Here is a 20,240-nt window from a genome sequence, read left to right on the forward strand (position 1 = left end):
AAACATGCCGGACAAAACTGGAGCGGTCAGAAATCATAAAACGCGGCCAACGGCTCTCACCTTTAGATTGAAGCCCAGCAGGTCGCTGATGACCCCCGAAACGGCCGACAAAATGACCACCTGAGTGATGTTGTACAGGAGCGGGTTCATGGTGAGGCCGTATAAACGAAATGGAGTGTCTAACTCCTGAAATATACACAAACACGGTTTGATCACAGTGCAATAAAAACCCATCACATTTTTACTGGAAGCATTTTTAAAGATAACTGCATTTTCAAATTTACAAAGTGTTGATATGGGAGCTAAAAGCCAAATTAATTCAAAGAAAAGTGGAAAGAGATTGTGAGTATGTGACAGCTTACCTTTAATAATTTGGTGGCCAGTTTGAGGACGTTGTTGACCAGCGTTAGTTCTTCTTTCTTATTTGGTTTCTTTTCCATTTTCAAGTACAAATTAATCTGAATTAAGTGCAAACAAGAACCAGATGAGTATTCTGAGAGTGTGTGTTTGAGTGTGAGAGTGTGTGTGTGTGCGGACAAGTGTGTGTTTGTATGTGTTGCAAGGGTTGATCCAAAATGAGCGGTGCCTGCGGTCATCCAAAAATATTTTTAATGATATTCGGGTCGTGGATGGATGGGTCGTTAGAAGTAAAGATACCAATTAACTATTTTAAACTATCACTACTTTTAAAAAATGCAGGCAAGGAAGTGGGTCGGGTACAATATTTTTTGTGGCCCAAGGTGTGGGCAGGTTAGTTGAAAGCGTCGGTCGGTGTGGTATGTTTATACATAGACCCACGCATCGCTGGTGAAGTGTTAATTTTGTCACCTATTTTTAATTTAGTCTTAGTCTTGTGCAAAATGTCCTTGTTAGTTTTAGTCATATTCAGTCATTCACATATCTTTTTTTGTTAGTCAAGTTTTAGTCGATTAAAAGTCTCATAATTTGTCTAGTTTTAGTCAAAAGACAACTCAAGGAATCTTAGTCAAGTTTTAAGTCAACTAAAAGTGTCGTCATTTTAGTCTAGTTTTAGAAAACTCAATGGGGCAGTTTCCTGGACAGGGATTAGACTAGTCCTAGACTTAAGCACTTTTAAGAGCTCTCCAAACTGAAAACAACTTTCACTTACATATCTTAAAATACATCAGTGCCCTTTGTTTTACCTCAAAATGCACACAGGTCATGTTTTTAGTCAGGCATGTTTGTTAAAACTAGTTATATTTCCTAATTAAACTTAGGCCTAGTCCTGGATTAAGCTAATCCTGGTCCGGGAAACCGCCCCTATATATGTTAGTCAAGTTTTAGTTAAATTTTTTTTGTCTTTTTTAAATAAATTATTTCTGAGATTATTTTTTGATAACCATTTCAGTCAAAAAGTGTTTCACACATCTCAAATATTGGTTAAATGTCATAATCACCTGACAAAAAACACTTGTTGAATGATTTTTGTTGAATGCAACTTTGTAAACGTGTCTGGTTTTCTAATTTAAGAGACACATTCACAAATTATGTCAGTGCTTGTGTTTGCTATCTATGGGTGTTGTGTTCTTGCCCAATGTAGTTTCGTGTTGCAGTCACAGGGTGGCAGCAACAGGAGAATGAGACCTGTACTAACTTGAGCAACAGTGCAAACTCATTCAGTGTATTGTGAAGGAGTAACGTAACGTAAGACTTTTGTAGACGAGAATGAAGAGAGATTTTATCTTTTTATTTTATGCAAAACATTTTAGTCTCGTCTTTCTTTGTCAACAATAATGCATGTTAATTTAGTGTTCGTCAGCATTTTTGGACATCTGTGAAGTCTTGTCATCATCTTGTCTTAGTCATGGAAAAAAGGTTGTTGACGAATATATTTAGTCACGTCTCGTCTGACGAAATTAACACTGCATTGGTGTGTGTTTAAGTGAGTACACGAGTGTGTGTTTGAGTGTGTGTGCACGAGCCTGAGTGTGTGCGCATGATTTTGTGTGTACGAGTGTGTGTGCATTAGCATGTGTTTGCATGCGTTTGTGTGTGAGTGTGTACCTGTTCTGTCAGTAGAATGGAGGTATTACTGTACTTCTTGCTGGTCTCTGAGCCCAGAGTAACAAATCTCAGCAGATACAGCGACAGTGATGTGCACCAGATCACCAGCTCCCAGTTATAATGAAACTCCAGAAACGTCTCGTGCATGTGCAGCAACTGCAAGACAAACGTACATTAATACTGCAGCCAGTCATGTCAAGTCATGATACAAACACTTCAATCGTCTGCTACTGACCTGAGCGCAGCAGATGAAAACCACAGACAGAGTGAGAAGAAATGCAGAAGAAACGATGACGTCCACAGAGCGCTGAGGACCACGGCGCTAAACACACACAGAGAGCGTTCTTTATTCATACTGAGAGAATTAGGGCACATAAACCTTTAAAGGACCACTTCACTCAAGCATTCACTTGTTCTCATGCCATCTCAGCTGTTTTCGACTTCATTTCTTTAGTTGAACACAAGCAAATAGTTTTAAATCAAAACGCTATCATTTTATCATGATCAGCATAGCAAAGCTCCACAAAGCACATCCATCCATCCATCAAACTATCTATCATTGAATCCATTAAAACATGGTGTTAACTTTAAAATCTCATTGGTTCTCGCACATCTTATCATGAAACACACATAGAACTAGTCACCTGATGCGAGAACCAATGAGATGTGAAGTTAATGACTTGCCACCATATTTGAATTGTGCATTGGGATCTGTTCGTTTACGTTTCAATTTTGCTAAATAAATCTACGACCAATCGTTTAGCTGTTTTTCCTCACTTGCTAAGTCACTTTGGATAAAAAGCTTCTGTTAAATGAAACTGTTAATGAAATAAGCTTGAAATATGAATGGTGTTCTCTCACAAACATAATGATTTTGTTTATCAACACACTTGAGTCTTTTGAATTACTTTGTGCTTTTTTGAACCCCATATAAAAAGAGAAAATTACGACATTTTTGAATCTATCATTATGTGTTTGTGTTCACCTCAATGAAGGACATTATGTACATCTGTGATGGTGTACACCACATGTGTCAAATACAAGGCTTGTGGGCCAAATCAGGCCTGCTAGTCATTTGCATCTGCGAAATGATATACATTTTTAATTGATCTTGGCCCCCTTTAATTCAGAATACATAGCATTGCATTAAAAGTCCCAGCTGTAGTTCAGTGCACTGACAGGATGCCAGCATTAGTGACAGTACAAACACTTGCAGCAGCATCACTGTTCCTTTATATCAAAAACATGTTAGCTCGCTAGTGGCCAGTCAGACAGTATTTGTATTAGCCTACTAACAGAACATTTAATGTTATATTCTTTCATTATGGCTCATTCCATCTTGAACATATCGAAATAATAATTTGAACTTGACACAGGGACATTTAGGGAGATATAGAAAGGAAGTTTTTTTCCAGATGACCGATATGTTTATCATTAAGTGTCACTATGAGACGGACGCAGATATAAATGGCTTACACATAAGTACGCCAGACAGCTTATGATGGGACATGAAAATGATCTACAGTAGTAGCATCAGGTATAACAACATCTGTCACATTTTTTATAAAAGAGAAAAGACTGATGAATCAGTAAAGTCAAGATATTTAATTATAAAAACATTTCAGCATAAAAGCCGTTTTAGAGAGAAAATAATCATTATTAGGTAATACATAACAAACAGAGTCTGTAGCATTTTTTTTTCTTTGGGTAATTGACTTTAGTCATTAGTGTTTAAAATGCTTTTGCAAAGAAAAGTGAATTAATGGTTTTATTTATTACTGTGTTCATGTTTATTTTAAGAGGACTTATTCAAGTAGTTTTTTACTGAGGAGCAGTTTGTGGCCTAGTTGTATTTTAGTTTGTATGGTTAATGTCCGCATGATAAAGTTTGGTCCTCATAAAGGGAATTTTTTCTGATTCGGCCCGCAGCCTAAATGGTTTTGACACCCCTGGCGTACACTGTGACAGGTTTGGTTGAAGACTAAGCTTCATAAAGGATTGAAGTCAGTAAGGTCAGTATACTGAATGACGCAGAATATCTACCTTCAGGTACGACCGCAATGAAAGCCACATCTTGATGTTCTGAACCTTCTTCAAACGAAAATGAGGTACTTCAGATTTTCTGGCTCTTCGCGCTGATGTCAAATGACCGAAGAGCTTTGCAAACAGAAGCCGCTGAAAGAGCACATGATGTCATTTTACTTCTCAATGCAAACAAACCAAAAGCATCTTTACACAAACAGAAATTCATAAAATAGTAAAAAATCCGGACCTTTTTTGCTGTGTGTGCATGTATGTGTGTGTGTGTGTGTGTGTGTGTAACTCTAAATTGATCAAGAAGAAAACGTTGTCGACCGATACTCAGAATTCAGGAATTAAAGTCATATTGGTACCGGGTTGGTAATGGATAAAGTGCTATCAGTCTACCGCTAACTGTGAGTAGCTTTGAATAAAAACATCTGTCAAATGTAGAAATAAATGAATAATAAAAACTGTAAAGATGTTGAGCTTATGTTTTTAATAAAGCACTGAAAATCCAACCGCTGCCACCCGAGCTCACCTGCTTGTACGTTCTCTCTGCGACGCTAAGTAGGAAGAAGAATAGCCAGATGAGACACACGCGCACAACGAAGCTCACGGTCACCACGGCTACTACCAGGATGTCGCCCGAGGAGCCAAAGGCGACGGCGACAAGCTCGCTGGCCGACAGGGAAGAGAGCTGCTCTGGGTCTTTATATTGGAACAATCTGAAGGCAAACGGAGTCAAACCCAGTGCCACAGACACTAGATTCCCTAATATCTGATAGCCGATCCCGGGAGTGTAGAGATTCACCTGAGGAGTGCACAGGATAAATGAATGACATCACACAGGCTCTCCTATACAAAGTTTTTATTATATTCAAACTCACCCTGTTCATAATCATGCCGCTGATCTCCAGCACAGACATGTCTGCTTTCTTACACTCATTCCCTTCCCACACGATGGCGCTGACGCGCTCCAGCCCTGGGTTTGAACTGTGAAGCCATGGTGCGTGACCCTTTCACCAGCAGAGGGAGACAAAACATAAAATATTTATAATGAATTGATTAAGAGCACAGCTTGACATTAACACCTGCCAACCTGTCAAATGCGGGTAGATTTAAACTGTGTTGGGGTAAGACAGCCAATCCCACTTGCCACTTTGGTGAGTTGAATATAATTGTAGTTTACTTAAAAGTCATGTGAAATGATAAACAATGCGTAATGTGACACTTGGAAACAACTCCCATGAGCACTCCCTGTACGCAGCGCAGTTTAGGTCTAGAGAGCAAAAGTGCTGGTGTGAATGCCCGGAATGCACACAAGAATGCACACTTCAGGTAAAGGAAGACATTTTAAGTGCTTGCACACTCTCAGGGAGAGCTGAGAGAAATTCATAGCACATACCTGAGGGCACGGTGCAAAGTCAAAGGAAACCAGCTTTTCGAAACAATAAAATCCTCTCAACATTTGTCAGTAAAATAAAAGCTACTCTTTTTAGTGCCTTAAAGTGGTAGATCCTTGTCCTACTTAGCCCCAAGCTCTGGAATGATTTACATTTACATTTAGTCATTTGGCAGACGCTTTTGTCCAAAGTGACTTAAGAATGAGGCAAACAACAGAAGCAATTTTAGCAACACAAGAACATCAATACATAAGTGCACTGGAAATAGTCTCATCAAGTCCAACACAGTATACACAGCCAAAAATTTGAAATAAGAAAGAAAAATAGAGAAATAAAGTAAGTCCTATATTAGGAAGTTTTGTAATGGCAGAAGAGATGGGTTTTTAGCCAATTTTTAAAGACAGCTACAGAGTCAGCAGTTCGTATCGCGACCGGTGTGGAATAGCTCCTGAGAAGGTACGCGCTAATGTTTTTTCCCTTTTTGAGATGATACCACAAGCCGTCGCTCAGTGACAGAGCGCAGGGATCGAGAGGGTACATAAGGCTGATTTACCAAACAATGTTCGAGAATTAGACACACTCCATCAATTTATGTTAAAAATAAAGACATATCTCTTTAACAAAGCATTCACATAATTCATCTGGTAAATATACTCATGTCGCAATAGTTAACTTGTCCGGAACCGAGCAGACATTCATCCACTATACTGTATGACACATGCATTACATGTGAGCCCTATGCTTATAGGATTTTGTTTATTGTTTAAGTTTTAATTCCCAAACAATTATAATAATATAGGGCAGTGCATACTGTGCAGTTTATTACCAGTATAACAATCTCAAGTTCACATTACAAGTTCATTTTACATGCATTTATGAAGAAAACCTCTTCAATACGCTTTTTGAAGGTTAGTGTAATTTATATAACTGTGATATGTTTAATCCACATTATTTTCGTGCTGTTCTGGTCTGTGTAATGACTGATATAGACACAATTATAGACATAAAAACCCATGGCACATTATTAAATCTGTTTCTCTAAAGATTATTAAGATAGATGAGGATTCATTTAGTGCTGAGCAGAGAGTGAATGACAGCACAATCTTCTGCAACAGTGTGTTTTTAAATATTTCTTTGCTTTCTGTTAAATTGCTCAAAGTCATTATGGTTTAAACCACACCTGTCCTATAAAAGACGAACGTCGCAAAATACCCCCCGCCCCACCCCCACGACAGTTATGTTACGAACCGTCACATTTGACTCACATCATAACCATCATCAAACCGGCACACCACTAATTATGACCGCTATATCAAGACCTTCTTATGAACTTTGTACATTTCAACAAAACCAAATGTATAAGGAGTTACATGTCAAACTAAAACAATGACTTTCCACTAAAACCAGCATCACATACCTGATGAAACGGGTCGTCTCTGAACTCTTTCTTAGAGGAAGAACAGACGGCCGATCCTTCAGCGTCGGTTTCGCTTGTGCAGGATGAGCGACACTCGGCGCAGTGCAGAAAATCTTCCCACAGCACGTCCTCGGTCTCAGAGCCGTGGCGCACGCTCTCCGAATCCTGCGTCCGTGAACTGGAGCAGCGGGAACTGCAGCTGGTTCCCGATTTCACCGTCTCCTGGGACAAACGGGAGAAATTAATGAATGTTTTGCATCACACTGATGTGCAAGTAAGTTTTTTTTATTTTACCTCAGTCACATAATGTTTTTTGTATTGGTGTGCTTTTCTGTTGCGCAGTGTGCTGCAGTCGCTGTTCTTGTGCTCTCTGCGAAGGGCACTGTAGTTCTCTAGGTCTTCTTCGCTGGACGCTTCATCGGACACGTCGTCCACACCTCGTGTGACCTCGCCCTCCTGCGAACACCAGACGAGAAAAAAGCTTGAGCTGCGGTTCGATCGTGCACAGACGAGCTTGCGGATGCTCGTGCGCGGGCGGGCGTTCAGTCGTACCTTACAGGTGGTGGGCAGGATCAGATGGTTTCTGGTGTGCGGGCCGTTCCAGCAGGGGTCTTCTGTGCGCAGCAGATCGCAGTGCGGCTGGTGAAGCCGTAAGCCCTCCTCGCTGCTCTTACTGGTGAAACGTCCATCCAGAGACACGTATCCATTGTCGGTCTCTGTCGACTTATCGATGGACAGCTTGGACTTTTTAGACCTGGTGAGAAAAAACAGCTCAACTACAGAAGGTCAACCTGAGCAGAACGTCCTAAACGTTTCTGTTCCCATCTGAGTGTGGTCTGAATCATCTGCAAGTGTTATGTTCTAGTTTCCTAAAGGTAATGAGTGAATGTGGGAAAAATCAAAAGGTGCAGAATTTGAAACATGGAGCAAATGACTGGAATGGCTACAAAATCCCTTCACCAAGTGAATCCCTCGATCAAAATACAGAGAGAAACACACCGAACGAAACCGCACTGCCGTACAGTCGTTGATGTGCATCTAGCAAAGGGATGTTGCAGCTTGCAAGATTTTCGGAAGAAAATGAAAGAGACAGAAATACACACCCCGCTTTAAAGATATCATGCCAGAAACCTCTGAGGAAAGAGCCGAGGCTGCGCGTGCCAGCGTAGACGGAGCTGTGCGGCGCCCCCTCCTGCGCATTATCAGTAGTGCTAGAACCGTCAGCTTCTCTATGAACCTCCAAATGAGCGGATTTCCTCAACTTCCTTTAGCGAGAGACATTAGAAGTGCAGAACGCTTAGAAAAGTCCAAAACAAATTTGCCTTCAGAAATCCCAAAGTAAAGAAGCAAAGCCAAGAGGGCCATCTCAATGATTCAATTGCAATGACTCAAAGTAAGTGAATTGGTGGACTTCGCACGAGCGAACGTAACCATAAAAGCTTATCACAGGATTTATTTACAATTACACAACAACGGTGCAAGACTTCTGTTTTATATACTTAAACAAAGCTAAGACGTAAATCACGTTCAGAAATCTAATGACAATAAGAGTTGAAACAGCAGTCAATTCTCAATCACATTTTTTTATCATGAAAAAAAGTTTAATCTGGTTTCATTGGTTAAATAAGGACCGAGCTCTTGCGAGATCAGGATATGGACTGGCATCTCTCACCTGCGTCTCTTTACGTTGCCGGTGTTACTGCCGGAGGTTTTGGGAGTGTGCGTAGAGACGATCTGACAGTGAACCGTTCCTAACAACAACATTAACCAGAACGCTCCGAACACTTCGGTGGAGGGAATCACATGGGAGCTGGAAATGCTGAAAAACAGCACAGCGGCAAGAACTGCAACAGAGAAAAGACAGAAAAATCTCAACTACATGCAAATCATATCAACATCTAACTAACTAGAACTTCACAGAGGCTGTTTACACCTGGTATTAAGATGAGTTTTGGTCAATTGGATCACAAGGGTACGACGCTAAATACAGGTGTAAAATGTTTTGAGCTCGTCCACTTTCAACGGCATTCAGAGGTTAAGGTTCACTCTGTCCTGCAGCCAACACAGAATTGACTTAAACTGCAATTCATTGACAGGCCACTAGAGGCTGGCTTCAAAAGAGAGTCAATTCCCATATACAACAATGTTAAAATACCCAGCTTTACAGCAGAAATAAATGTGTTTGCAGCCTGGTACAAAAGTTGGTTTTGGTCTATATAGATAATTTTGTCCTTCATGACAACTGAGACATCCGTTTAAATTATATTAAGCCTAAAAGTTTAGCATAATTAAGGGAGTGACCGCTTGAGTAACGGGTGAATTGCTGGTGCTATCACTCCCGTCGAGCTAGTGTGGGCTGATATGAATATTCTTATATAGGCCTATCCTAGAAAAGTTATAATCGTAATATTTCAAAGATTCCAGTATTAGAGTCCGGTAGGTTGTTACAGTTAATATACAGTAACAGAAATATGATAATGTATATAAAAAACGTAAAGTTGTTTATTTGAAAGATTAATTGAAAACACATTTAGTAGACATAACACCACTATCTCACATTAAGTGCACTAAATTTCTTCAGTCATGCATCACTCTTTACAATAAATACATTACAGCATACTTTATTAAATGTGAGGACAGTGAAATTGCACACTTATTATCAATCTTAAAGATACTCAGGCAATCAGTACAGGAAATTGCTGGTTTATTTTGGCTTATATAGTAAGTTATATCAAGTTATGTAAGAGCTCAGGTTTATTCAAGTACTTTACACCTCTGCTTTGGGCTTCAAGAATGCTCTTCACAAACCTAAAGGTGACGTCAGTGACACTACGTCCATATTTTTACAGTCTATGGTTTGAACAGCCACAAAACACCGCCTACTTTCCACCTATTGATCTAATATGTGATGTATCGAGCACAATGTTTAAACATAGGACAGGACTTCTAGTGAGAACCCACAGTGTACAGCACTGCGCATCTTTAGGCTTTTATTTGCTAAAACTAAAGCAGCTACTTTCCGCGTCCATTTCATTTTGCGAGCGTGTGAAAGTTGCGTGAGCTTATTTCATTGTTTGCTCTAAAATGTCAGAGAAAGCTCTTACATATACATGTACAAAACATCTGTGCAGCATGTTTACTTACAACATAAGCAGCAGACTCTGACATAATATAAGTTTGTGTGAATTTAAATTCGTCATTTCTCAGATTGACCAAAACACATATTAACACCAGGTATAAAAAGCCTCTTACATCAACTAACCCTAACCTCAATGTTAAGTTGTTTATGGCAAAGGCCAAACTATTTAGACACAAACTAATCTGTTGAGCTTGCCAATGTAGAAAAGTTGCAACAAGGTCCAAAAACAGCCAAAACTAAAAAAACACACACAATATACAGCCCAGACTAAGTAAAATACAACATTCACTCACAATGAGGATAAACATTGTTTGTGTCAATCAACCACAATATGCTTTGTGCAGTAAACTTTCACGCATACACACAGACACTCATGCACGCACACATACACACGCCCTCTGAAGGGAAAGCAAAAAATGTACCATGACAACACTGACTAACATCAAAACAGTCATTCAAAAACTTGATTTTGTTTTGACTGGTGGTTACCCAGTCACACCTGTTTCTGCACACGCACGGCACGTAAAATACTTGACATACACATGATGAATAAGACACACACACAAACGCACACCCTAAAAATAAAACCTTACACAAACACACAAGAATAATAATGACTTTGCCAAACTTGGCCATTTGAATCCAGACTCACCCTGCAGCAGATAGAGAGACAGCAGCAGGTAATAAATTCCTCTCGATGTCACCTGAATCCACCATCGGAAGAAAAACGGGAAGAAAACGACTCTGACGATACCCTTACGGGTCAGAGACGTCCACGGGCTCTCTGGCTTTGCCTTGGCAAAAGCCGACCCTGAAGACAGAATAAAACCACACTAGATGATGAGCATTGAAAGCAAAAAAATGTGGGTGGGTGCCCTTGTTTTTAGTGATATAACCTATTTCATGTATTATTTTCTGTTTAACATCAACGTTGACAGTAAAATACGCTTTGAAAAAATTCTGCCCTGAAAATTTGGCAAGATGTCTTTGTATACCGGGGTTGCCAGAAGGTGCACCTTAAAAGAGAGAGGGAGAGAGAGAGAGCATATCATGGTCGGTTTGTCGAGAAGAGTTTGGTCATTGGGTCTCATTCATTAAGCATGTGTATGCACATATTGGTGCGTGAGATGTGTGTACGGATGTTATTATGAACAAATCGTGATTCCAAAATAACTTTCGGATCAAAATTTCTTCTAAATGTACGCAAAAATTCAAGAAAATCTAAAACCACTCGTATGCAATAATCATGTACGCTATAATCAAATTCTAGGCTGTAATTATAATGTTTATAATAATGTTGATACATAAAATTTACATGATTATATTTTATATGATAGTATTTTCTGTATTATATATTATTATACATGTTATTATACATATTTTTATTATTATATACATTATTATAGCCTACTTTTTTCTACACATAAAGAAGATGCACATAATGACAAATCTTCACGCTTTCCTTCTTCACTTTTTAAATCTCGTTATAAAAGCGTCTACTGAATGCCTAATGTAAACGTAATGTAAATGTAATGAGAAGTCCAAACGTCAATCACTTGATCTCATGTTTGTTTTATTTTAGGTACAGATACGCATCCCTGTCATATTAATTAAATGGCATATTTGTTAACGCATCCAATACTTTAATGTTACTCCGGTCTGTGGACAGCACTGGCTTCCTTCAGCGACAGCAAAACCTCCCAAATTAAAAATGCAAAGCCAAACTTGTGTTAGTTGCGTGAGCTTATTTCATTGTTTGCTCCAAAATGTCAGAGAAAGCTCTTACATACATGTATAAAACATCTATGCAGTGCAGCATGCTTACTTACAACATAAGCAGCAGACTATGACATAATATAAGTTTGTGTGAATTTAAACTCGTCATTTCTCAGATTGACCAAAACACACCAGGTATAAAAAGCCTCGTACATCAACTAACCCTAACCTTAATGTTAAGTTGTTTATGGCAAAGGCCAAACTATTTAGACACAAACTAATCTGTTGAGCTTGTCAAAAATACACACATGCCAAACTGAACTTTACCGAAATAAATATGATCATAGATTTCTTTTCAAGCTCTTTTACTTTAAGTGACAAACTGCTCTTAAATTTTCTGTGGACCAGCGCTGTGCCTCCCAAAACCCTTACATGAAGCTGGTTTGGGCCTGTTTTATGCAAATTACCAACCTTGTGCACGCAGCCGCTCATGTAGAACACACCAAACTCACTTACGTTATTATAAATTCATATGCGTAAACACGTGTTGTGAATTAGGCGGAAAGAAAAACATGCGCAATTATTAGTGAATGAGACCCATTATTTTGTTAAAAGGATGATTTCATTTAGCAAAAGCCAACAGGATTACTTAATTCATATTTTGCTAACAATTTGAGTGACAGAATATTTGATTTAGTTTCTCTGTGACATTGTATTGTTCTCTACTCTGCTGACAGTACAATGTTTAAATTGCCTTTATTTTGACAAGATGAATAAAGGAAAACTGATAAACTTTTTGAATACCCTACATTTTATATTTGAAATGTGATTTGGGAAATCTGAACTCCAGCAAAAAAATGTCTGTGAGAAATTTAGGCGTTATTTTTGACTCTGCGCTGAAGTTCGATAAACAGAAACTCAGTAGTAAAATCCAGCTTCTTTCAATTAAGATTCCTAGCAAAGGTTAAGAGTTTTCTGTCATTTCAAGAGTTAGAGAGAGTGATACATGCTTTTGTGTCCTCACGGCTCTATTACTGTAACTCCCTCTATATAGGAATAAATCAATCAAATTTAAATCAACTCCAAATGGTTTAAAATGCGGCTGCCAGACTTCTGACAGGCACCCGCAAATTTGATCATATTTCCCCTGAATTATGCTCTCTGCATTGGTTGCCGGTATGTTACAGAATCGAATTTAAAATCTTAATGCTTGTTTTTAAAGTTTTAAATGAAACGGCTCCAAAATATCTGAGTCATAATATATCTGCTAGACCGTTGAGGTCCTCTGAGAAAAGAGTGCTGATGGTTCCTAGATCTAGATTGAAGTTGAGAGGCGATCGTGCCTTTTCAATCATCGTGCCAAAACTGTGGAATAGTCTCCCAGTGTCCCTCCGATTAGTTCCATCAGAGTATGAGTTTAAATCCAAGTTAAAAACTTACCTTTTCTCTAAGGCTTATGATCGTCCTTTGTAAAATGGATCTCTTACTTTCAGTGGTTTTATACATCCTCTATAGTGCATTTGTGGTCGAAACTTTTTAATCTTTTATATATATTTTTTTGTGACTTTTTAGCTTTTGTGGTCGAAATGTTTTAATTCTGTGTGACTTTTTAGTATGGCTGTACAGCACAGTGGTCAACTACTGTTGTTTTTATTGTGCTTTATAAATAAATTTTGATTTGATTTGATGATTTGATTATATTTGTAACACTCAATCTGTCTCTCTCTCTCTCTCTTAGTTAGAAAAATATAAAATGTGAGATTCTGGAAACGAGATCTAAATTCAACAGCATCCATCAGGTCGGAAAAAATTATTCTTAGCAGATAGCAGGGAACACAGAGTGGTCAGATATTTTAAGAGGGAATGGATGGGTGCGGGAAAGGGGTGAAAAAAAGTGGAGTTTTTTTATTTATTAGATTCTTCCTCTAGTGACTGATGATGCTCTGACCAGTGAACAGACATGCACTAAATTATAGATAGTGAGTGGGTCTTGTCCCACACACATATAATGTTTCTGAGGCCCATGCATTAGATACACAGCCTGCACCCGACATTTCTCTTTAAATAAAACAAACGTATAGAGACAAACAGATGCAAGCATCAACAGACGATTCCAGGTGCTGTGATGTTATTCCACCCAATAAAGGCTTAATTTTTACTCACCTCGAACCAGGTCAACATCGATAAGGTCTGGTTTCACATGACCTGTCTTCTTTGGTTTGTTCCTTAGACCCTACAGACAGACAGAAGCATATAAGATAGAGAGAGAGGAAGAGAGAGAGAGAGAGACAGAGAGAGAAAAATAGAAATCACAGAAACACAGAGTGCTCAAATAAGATCACAAATATGGCGACAGTTAAGGCAGAAAATCATGCTTGTTAACACACGCGCACACATATGTGCAGGCGCACACACACACACTTGCATTCATTCATTTGACTTTGAAATTAATGAAATGATCAAACTGTTCAGTCACTTACATTTAATATTATTACCCAGAATTGTTTGTGTTTGACGTTGATGGTGTGATAATGTTTGTCATGATGTGTTGTGATGGTTGTATTGTTTTGATGATGTTGTGACAGTATATGTGATGCTTGTGATGGTGTTTTCATGGTGTTTGTGATAGTGTTGTGAAGGTTTATGATGATTGTGGTGTTTTGATCACAACAGATATTAATATACACACAATGCCAGTGGCGGGTCATGCATTTCACACCTAGGCCTTCAGCGCTGTCCTACATTAATTAATCCATATCGTAATATGATCATTATGATGTCAGGGCAATAGAAACGCATTATTAACCCTTTAGTTTCACTTCATCACGCAGCTTTTCCTGTTAGAGGTTTCTGTTAAAAACATTTAATTCATTAAAAATCTAGTATGTGTTCATTTTTCTGTCATAGTTTCTTCAAAATTAAGTTTTATTTGAGTGTTTTTAATAAAAATATTTAAATTTTCACCATGACGTGTACACCCCGCCCCTTTGATTGCCCTGCCCCCAGTTAATCGAGTACTCTTTCTTCAGACCTATGGATTAATCGAAATGAAAAAAATGACATAAATGCACATCCCTAACATCAACCATTAAGAAAAATAGCAAAACTGTATTTACACCTCAAGAAGGAACAATCAAATTTTAATTTATTAAAAAAGACACTATAAAATGAGACGCAGCGAATATTACACAGAAACCAGTTTGAAAGGTATTTAAAATGAAATCAAAAGTCTAAAGTCAAAAGTCTATTGTTCAAGGATAATGCAAAGAATTTTTCAAAGGTTTACCATAAAATTATATTTCACATTTTATAAATAGTATTTTTATTTATTAAATAAAATGCATTAAAGGGATAGTTCGGCCAAAAACGATATTAAACCCATGATTTACTCACCCCCAAGCTGTCCGAGTTGCATATGTCCATCGTTTTTCAGACAAACACATTTTCGGATATTTTAGAAAATATTTTAGATCTTTCTGTTCATTAAATGTAATGTCACGGGGTCCAGCAATAGTCCACGACCTTCAAGTCCAAAAAAGTGCGTCCATCCTTCACAAATTAAATCCAAACGGCTCCAGGATGATAAACAAAGGTCTTCTGTGGGTAATCCGTGCGGTGTTGTTGTAGAAATATCCATATTTAAAATGTTATTAACGTTATAAACTACCTTCCGGTAGCGCCGCCATCTTGGAGTGATCCGCATTCAGGATGAGAGCTTACGCAGCGTACAGAGTTTCTCTGCTGCTGCTCTGTGCCCCCGCCCTCCGAATTTGTCATACGTCACTAAGAAAAGTGCGTACACTACGCTAATACTCTCTCCTGAGTCTAAGATGGCGGCGCTACCGGAAGGTAGTTTATAACGTTAATAACATTTTAAATATGGATATTTCTACAACAACACCGCACGGATTACCCACAGAAGACCTTTGTTTATCATCCTGGAGCCGTTTGGATTTAATTTGTGAAGGATGGACGCACTTTTTTGGACTTGAAGGTCGTGGACTATTGCTGGACCCCGTGACATTACATTTAATGAACAGAAAGATCTAAAATATTTTCTAAAATATCCGAAAATGTGTTTGTCTGAAAAACAATGGACATATGCAACTCGGACAGCTTGGGGGTGAGTAAATCATGGGTTTAATATCGTTTTTGGCCGAACTATCCCTTTAAACTCAACAAATTAGCCTAGGGATTATTTCTAAACAAAATCCATCAACCTGTCTTTCCTCAAGAGAAGTTTGATCAATCTGTCCTTTTCTACTTGCCATAAAGGCTAATGCTGAAAGTTGAGACTGTCCAGACCTATTTCTGTCATGAGTTTTAATTCGTTTTAGGGCTGAGTATGTCCGTTCGACTGAAGTAGTTACTCTCTGCGTTAAGCTGGAGGACGCTGTATTCAGGAATTTTTCCCGGTGTGTTTGAAACTGCTGAAGGTCAATCCAATCAAATGACGAGAAAACGCTTACTTTATTGTAAGCCTTCTAGTCGGCTCCGGCGACACCAACTCGAAATCTGATGGGTTAATGCAATGATTTCATTGCCATTTATCTTAAGCTAAAGGCGCCCCCAACGCTCGTTCTGAAGGCCTAGGCAGATTCCTTTGACCCTGGCAACACGATGTCAGCCGCTGGCTGAAATATGATTGGATAAATGCTCTTTAAATCATAAATATATACTACTGGAAGCAGGGCAACCAAGAGAAAAGCTATGAGATGAAGATAATAGACTATCATGGCATTCATTTTATACACATTCATGGAAAAATACCTGATGCTCAGCACAAGAGATTCAGTTTAACCTGTTACTTGTCACTGTTAATGTGGGGTTTAGTTCAAAGTGGCATTTAATGAAATGCCAGAGGAACACTGTAAACACTCACTAAACATGCTCTAGCTCGCACAAACAACACCATCAAGATGTGTTAATAGCCACACGCAGTGCCACTGACAGGCTGAAAGTGGCAATGCGGTACTCACCCGTATAATAAACTGCTTGTGGGTGGGGTGATAGAGTGAAAAATGTTGAACACAAACAGAAAGAAAGTCCTATGAAATGATAAGAGTGACTGAAAAGTGATTGACTCTTTACCTTGATCTCTCGTTGTTCCACCGATTTCTCCCAAATCTGCTGGTCATATGCACCAATCTAACAGACACACACACACATCAAATAGATTACACATCAATCAAAGTCATCAATAGGTGCAATGTTATATAGTATGGTGGTGTTTCTGTAGAAAAACAAAGGTTAACAGGTTCTATTCCCAGCCAAGGAACACACATACTCATATAAATGGATTCCTTCCAATGCACTACAAGTCGCCAAAGGCATACATGTAAATATAATCAATTACACAGGTTATTACACAGGTTACAGGGCCTTTCACACGAGATACAATCATTCACATACATTTGCATTCCTATTTTCTTGAACTGAACTGCTGCAGTGTGCCGCGTATGGGCAGTGTGCGGGAATTTATTGTTGGGAAAATACATTTAATATGATAAAAGTTAAGTTGGGCGTGCAAAAATTAATTGATTTAGATTAGTTTTACTTGATTTAGACCACATAATAAGATACAGACAAAGCCGCCTTTAGATTTGATTGACAGGCAAAACTGGACACACACACACAGATATGAACTGAGCTTTATGAATTTCTCTCCACTCTCGCCTGCTATCTTACTTCTTTCCCTTGCCCAAAGTGTGTGTACATGCTCAGACTGTGTCCCGTACGTCTGCAAATTCATCAGTGCTCGAGCTCTTTACCCTCTTGGTACGTGGCCCTAAGTGCTGGGAAGCACGGAAATTTTAGTTTCCTAGTGTCGCTTCACAATTATTTATTAATCAGAACTCCTAAAAAAAGTCAATACATCAGTGCACTCCATTCTTTTGATTTAGATCTTACACTCTATGGGTCAAAGGGCATTTTCAACCTTTGCCCCAAAAATTGTGGAACTCCCTCCCCAAGGAAATTAGGCAAGCCTCGCCTCTCAATGTTTTAAAACTTGTCTTAAAACATATCATTTTAGACTTGCTAATAGGTAACCGTTTTAGATGTTATTGCATACGGTTTATTTTTGTTGTTGCTTTTTTGCTTTGGGTATTATTGTATCTACTGTTAGTTTTATATCGGTTTTTATATGTAAAGCACTTTAAGAAGTAACACTGAAAAAAAATCACATCAGTGACTAAAAATTAAACTCATATTAGTAATGAATCTTAATATTTTGTAACATTTTATATTTAACACTTTTATTCATATTATTTAGTACATTGATATTATATGTGAGGGCTTTTATACAGTGAAAATCTCAATGTCCCACGCCTAGTAATCTAAGGGTGCGTTCAAATTTCGGGAGTGACAACCGCATTTGATTAAAGGTGTGAGACTGGATGTGTCCTGTTGAGACAGCAAACTGGCACCCCTTCATTTAATCCTCTTTGCCACCTCCATTTGCAAGGATAACAGCTGAAAGTCTTGTATTATAATGTCTGATGAGGTTGAAGTGATCTTAGATTATTTCTCCAGAACCTTCATATGTTGCTCTTCAGTCATTTGCTGTATGGTTCAAGTTAGGGAACTGGGATGGCTTTGGCAGGACCTTGATTTTGTGCTCAGGAACTCATTTTGGTATTTTATTTAATCCATGAAGCAATGTATCTGATTAAGATGTCCAGGACCTCTGGTGTAAAAGTAGGTTCTAAACAATGAAGATCCAGCAGTATATTTAACTGTAGACATGGAGCACTTTTTAATCCATGTGTGCACCAAAGCCGTCTTGTGTTCCTGCTGCCCAAAATACTCTTTTCCTTTTATGTGGCCGCAAAACCCAGTCCTATTTAAAGCTCAAGTATGACAAATAAATATGCTGGAGTTTGTTTTTACATGAGAGCAGAGAATGTGTTTCTAAACAACTTGGTAATAAAAGGTGCTGTTTTTTATTTCTCCATCTATGATCCTTGAAGAGTCTTTGTACACTTAAATTATTCTCCTTGCTGAGCATTAAGACATAAACACACGGGCTCTTTCAGGCAGATTTGCAACATCTCCGATTAAAACGTTTTTATTATTGCCCAGATTGAGGAACTAGGGCTTTATCCACTGTGATGAATGATTAAGGGGACTTGGGGGTTTGTGATACTTAATATTTATTCTGTCGTGAAACAGGAAGCCATGACTGGCGATAACTTGTTTCTAATCACCTTGGTGTGCTAAGAAAATGTTAATATTAAATGTTAATATACTTCATAGATAGTTTACTCATGAACATTTCTAGGGTTGTCAAAAATTCTGTCCAGTGTGTATTAGAGAAAACATTTATTTCATAATGTAATTTTCCCCCTCACTTTCAATAGTTGTTCTTCAATGAAACATATTTTTGTGAGTTTTTAAAATAAAGTTTAAAAGAAGAAACAGCTGTCTTTGCTCATATTTACCAAGGGTGCCAATATTTTTGCCCACCACTGTAGAACACTGTAGGGCTTTTCCCACTGCGCTTAGCCCTGGGTTATCTTCGTTGTAAACCCTGCTTTTAACCCTGGGTTAAGGATTGTTTCACAATTGTAATTTAGAAGCAGGGTTATCCCTGAAATCAACCCAGGGTTATGAAACCCTCCTTGAAAGCAGGTTTAGCACCACTTTTGTGGGGTTAACCCCGCATTGTGGTGCCAAACGCATGCAGTGTGAAACGAAGCAGGGTTAGAATGTTATGACCCTAATTAAACCCAGCTTAAGTAGCTAATCAAGGTGTTCAGGGTTGCTTGATAATTACATACATGTGTGTTGGAGCTGGGTTGGAGACTCCTGACCCAGGGTTTAGGAATGCACAGTGTGAAACGTCAAATTATGATTACCCAGGCTCTTAACCCTTGGTTAAGTTTGAAAAGTGTGAAACATGAAAAAAAATAACCCAGGATTCCGTTAACCCTGGTTTTAGAATAATCCAGGGTTAACAATTTCAGGTGTGAAAAGCCCTTGTCTGTATGAATAAGCAACTGACCTTAGACCTATATGCTATTCGCACGCGGCGCCTGTAACCATAGTAAATAATGGACGTAAATATCAAAAGAAAGTATTATTTGTGCAATAGACAAAAAATATATATCCAATACAAAGTAATCCTCTCCTGTTGACATATTGATGTCTCGTGAAGCAAATCGATCAGTTTATGCAAGCCACATACAGTAGGAAGTGCGCTTTACGCTCCCGCTCTTTAGGGGCACTGAGAGGTTTGCCAACAGCAGGCCCAACATGAGAGCGATCTTCTGGTGGTGTTTGCTGTTGACAAACCAGCCTCTCAGCACCACCTAAAGAGCGGGAGCTTTAAGTGCACTTTATATGTTGTCAAGGTTGTGCATTAACGCTTATAATGTTGTAAATAATGTTTAATATCTTGCAAAAACCGATCAAAGTAAATTTTGCATCTCTTATTTTAATTTAACTCCTTCACTTTGTATTGTTTTCTTAGCATAGATCAGTGACACACAGACATCTTTTATGCATCAGTTCTCCT

General features: G+C 38.5%; 1 protein-coding gene across 4 annotated transcripts in view; it reads right to left on the bottom strand.

Moving 5' to 3' along the window:
- Positions 1 to 20,240, bottom strand: part of phtf2 (putative homeodomain transcription factor 2) — a 29,656-nt gene that overhangs the window by 1,047 nt on the left and 8,369 nt on the right. Inside the window, exons 3-18 of one of the 4 annotated variants that reach the window (XM_065263422.2) lie at positions 16,814 to 16,870; positions 16,702 to 16,713; positions 13,886 to 13,955; positions 10,659 to 10,817; positions 8,540 to 8,711; positions 7,971 to 8,132; positions 7,420 to 7,621; positions 7,162 to 7,323; positions 6,868 to 7,086; positions 4,935 to 5,063; positions 4,586 to 4,858; positions 4,069 to 4,200; positions 2,261 to 2,347; positions 2,026 to 2,181; positions 363 to 458; positions 61 to 186 (exon numbers count right to left, since the gene is read on the bottom strand). In XM_065263422.2, the coding sequence (XP_065119494.1) occupies positions 61 to 186; positions 363 to 458; positions 2,026 to 2,181; positions 2,261 to 2,347; positions 4,069 to 4,200; positions 4,586 to 4,858; positions 4,935 to 5,063; positions 6,868 to 7,086; positions 7,162 to 7,323; positions 7,420 to 7,621; positions 7,971 to 8,132; positions 8,540 to 8,711; positions 10,659 to 10,817; positions 13,886 to 13,955; positions 16,702 to 16,713; positions 16,814 to 16,870 (2,214 nt within the window). Of the gene's footprint in view, positions 1 to 60; positions 187 to 362; positions 459 to 2,025; positions 2,182 to 2,260; positions 2,348 to 4,068; positions 4,201 to 4,585; positions 4,859 to 4,934; positions 5,064 to 6,867; positions 7,090 to 7,161; positions 7,324 to 7,419; positions 7,622 to 7,970; positions 8,133 to 8,539; positions 8,712 to 10,658; positions 10,818 to 13,885; positions 13,956 to 16,701; positions 16,714 to 16,813; positions 16,871 to 20,240 lie in introns of all 4 variants that reach the window. The other 3 variants (XM_065263421.2, XM_065263423.2, XM_065263424.2) reach the window with 3 other exon arrangements.

The sequence above is a fragment of the Paramisgurnus dabryanus genome, chromosome 1, assembly GCF_030506205.2.
Source record: "Paramisgurnus dabryanus chromosome 1, PD_genome_1.1, whole genome shotgun sequence".
In the NCBI taxonomy this organism is placed as follows: Eukaryota; Metazoa; Chordata; class Actinopteri; order Cypriniformes; family Cobitidae; genus Paramisgurnus; species Paramisgurnus dabryanus.